General features: G+C 30.8%; 1 protein-coding gene across 1 annotated transcript in view; it reads right to left on the reverse strand.

Moving 5' to 3' along the window:
• Nucleotides 1–577: 577 nt before the first annotated feature.
• Nucleotides 578–1,104, reverse strand: part of LOC111084075 (Down syndrome cell adhesion molecule homolog) — a gene marked incomplete at both ends in the record, with an annotated part of 8,754 nt that continues 8,227 nt past the window's right edge. Inside the window, one exon of the mRNA XM_022380866.1 lies at nt 578–771. Within this exon, the coding sequence (XP_022236574.1) occupies nt 578–771 (194 nt within the window). The remainder of the gene's footprint in view (nt 772–1,104) is intronic.

A 1,104-nucleotide genomic window follows, 5' to 3' on the forward strand; every position in this document is an offset into this window, starting at 1 on the left:
TAATTCGTGAATAAATGAAGAATTTCTTACTCTAAACAACTGAAGATACAACTATCATTAAGAGTATTTGTATTTTAATAAATTATAACATTTATTTATTACGATAATCTGAACGTTAATTTAAATTATTATATGTTACATACTAGTTTCTTATCACGATCTTAGTGACTGACTAGAACAGTTTGTATACTGGATAAGATACCGGTGATATTTGTTGTTGTTTTTTCACTCAGTTAAAGACAATATTGATATATTTAATGATAGATACAAAAAACGTGTTTCTATATATATTAAAATTCCATCTATTAATTACATGAATCTAAACACTTCTTTCTAAAGTCGTACTTTATACAATTCTCACCCAGCTACACGTAGATATATCCAATAGCGTAATAAAACAGGGTCAGAAGGTTCACTGAGTCCTATACTGTTGTCTGTCTGAATCTATACAGTATATTGTGTACCAGGATGAAGATAACACACCTACCTTCCTCCTGTGTTGTAAATGTAACAGGGTCAGAAGTTTCACTGAGCCCTATACTATTCTCTGCCTGAATCTCTAAAATGTATTGTGTACCAGGATGAAGACCTGACACCTACCTTCCTCCTGTGTAGTAAATGTAACAGGGTCAGAAGGTTCACTGAGCCCTATACTGTTCTCTGCCTGAATCTCTACAGTGTACTCTGTACCAGGATGGAGATCTCGAAGCAACAGGCTAGTTTCACCAAAAGATAAAACCTGTTCTTCCAGCTTTTTCACTCCGAAATATCCTGAGAAAATGAAGTTCAGGTTATTATTGGACAAAGAAAGATCAAGGTATCATGAATATTTTGTCATTCTTTTAAATCTTTATTTACTTCATTTTTCTTTTAAATATATTTTTTGTTTGAAAGCACTTATCTGGATATTGATGTTCCTGTTTAATTGTTATATAAACATTGTTTATAATAAAACATGCAGCTTTACAGCTTGTTTCTTAACAAACAATTACTTAACGGTATTTATTACTGTAGTTTTAATTGTTATTAATCCTGTGTTTAGATATAACTTTATATAAACATTGTTAACAATACAGAATACAACTTTACCGTTTGTTTCTTAAC

This window comes from Limulus polyphemus, unplaced genomic scaffold (genome assembly GCF_000517525.1).
Source record: "Limulus polyphemus unplaced genomic scaffold, Limulus_polyphemus-2.1.2 Scaffold13407, whole genome shotgun sequence".
In the NCBI taxonomy this organism is placed as follows: domain Eukaryota; kingdom Metazoa; phylum Arthropoda; class Merostomata; order Xiphosura; family Limulidae; genus Limulus; species Limulus polyphemus.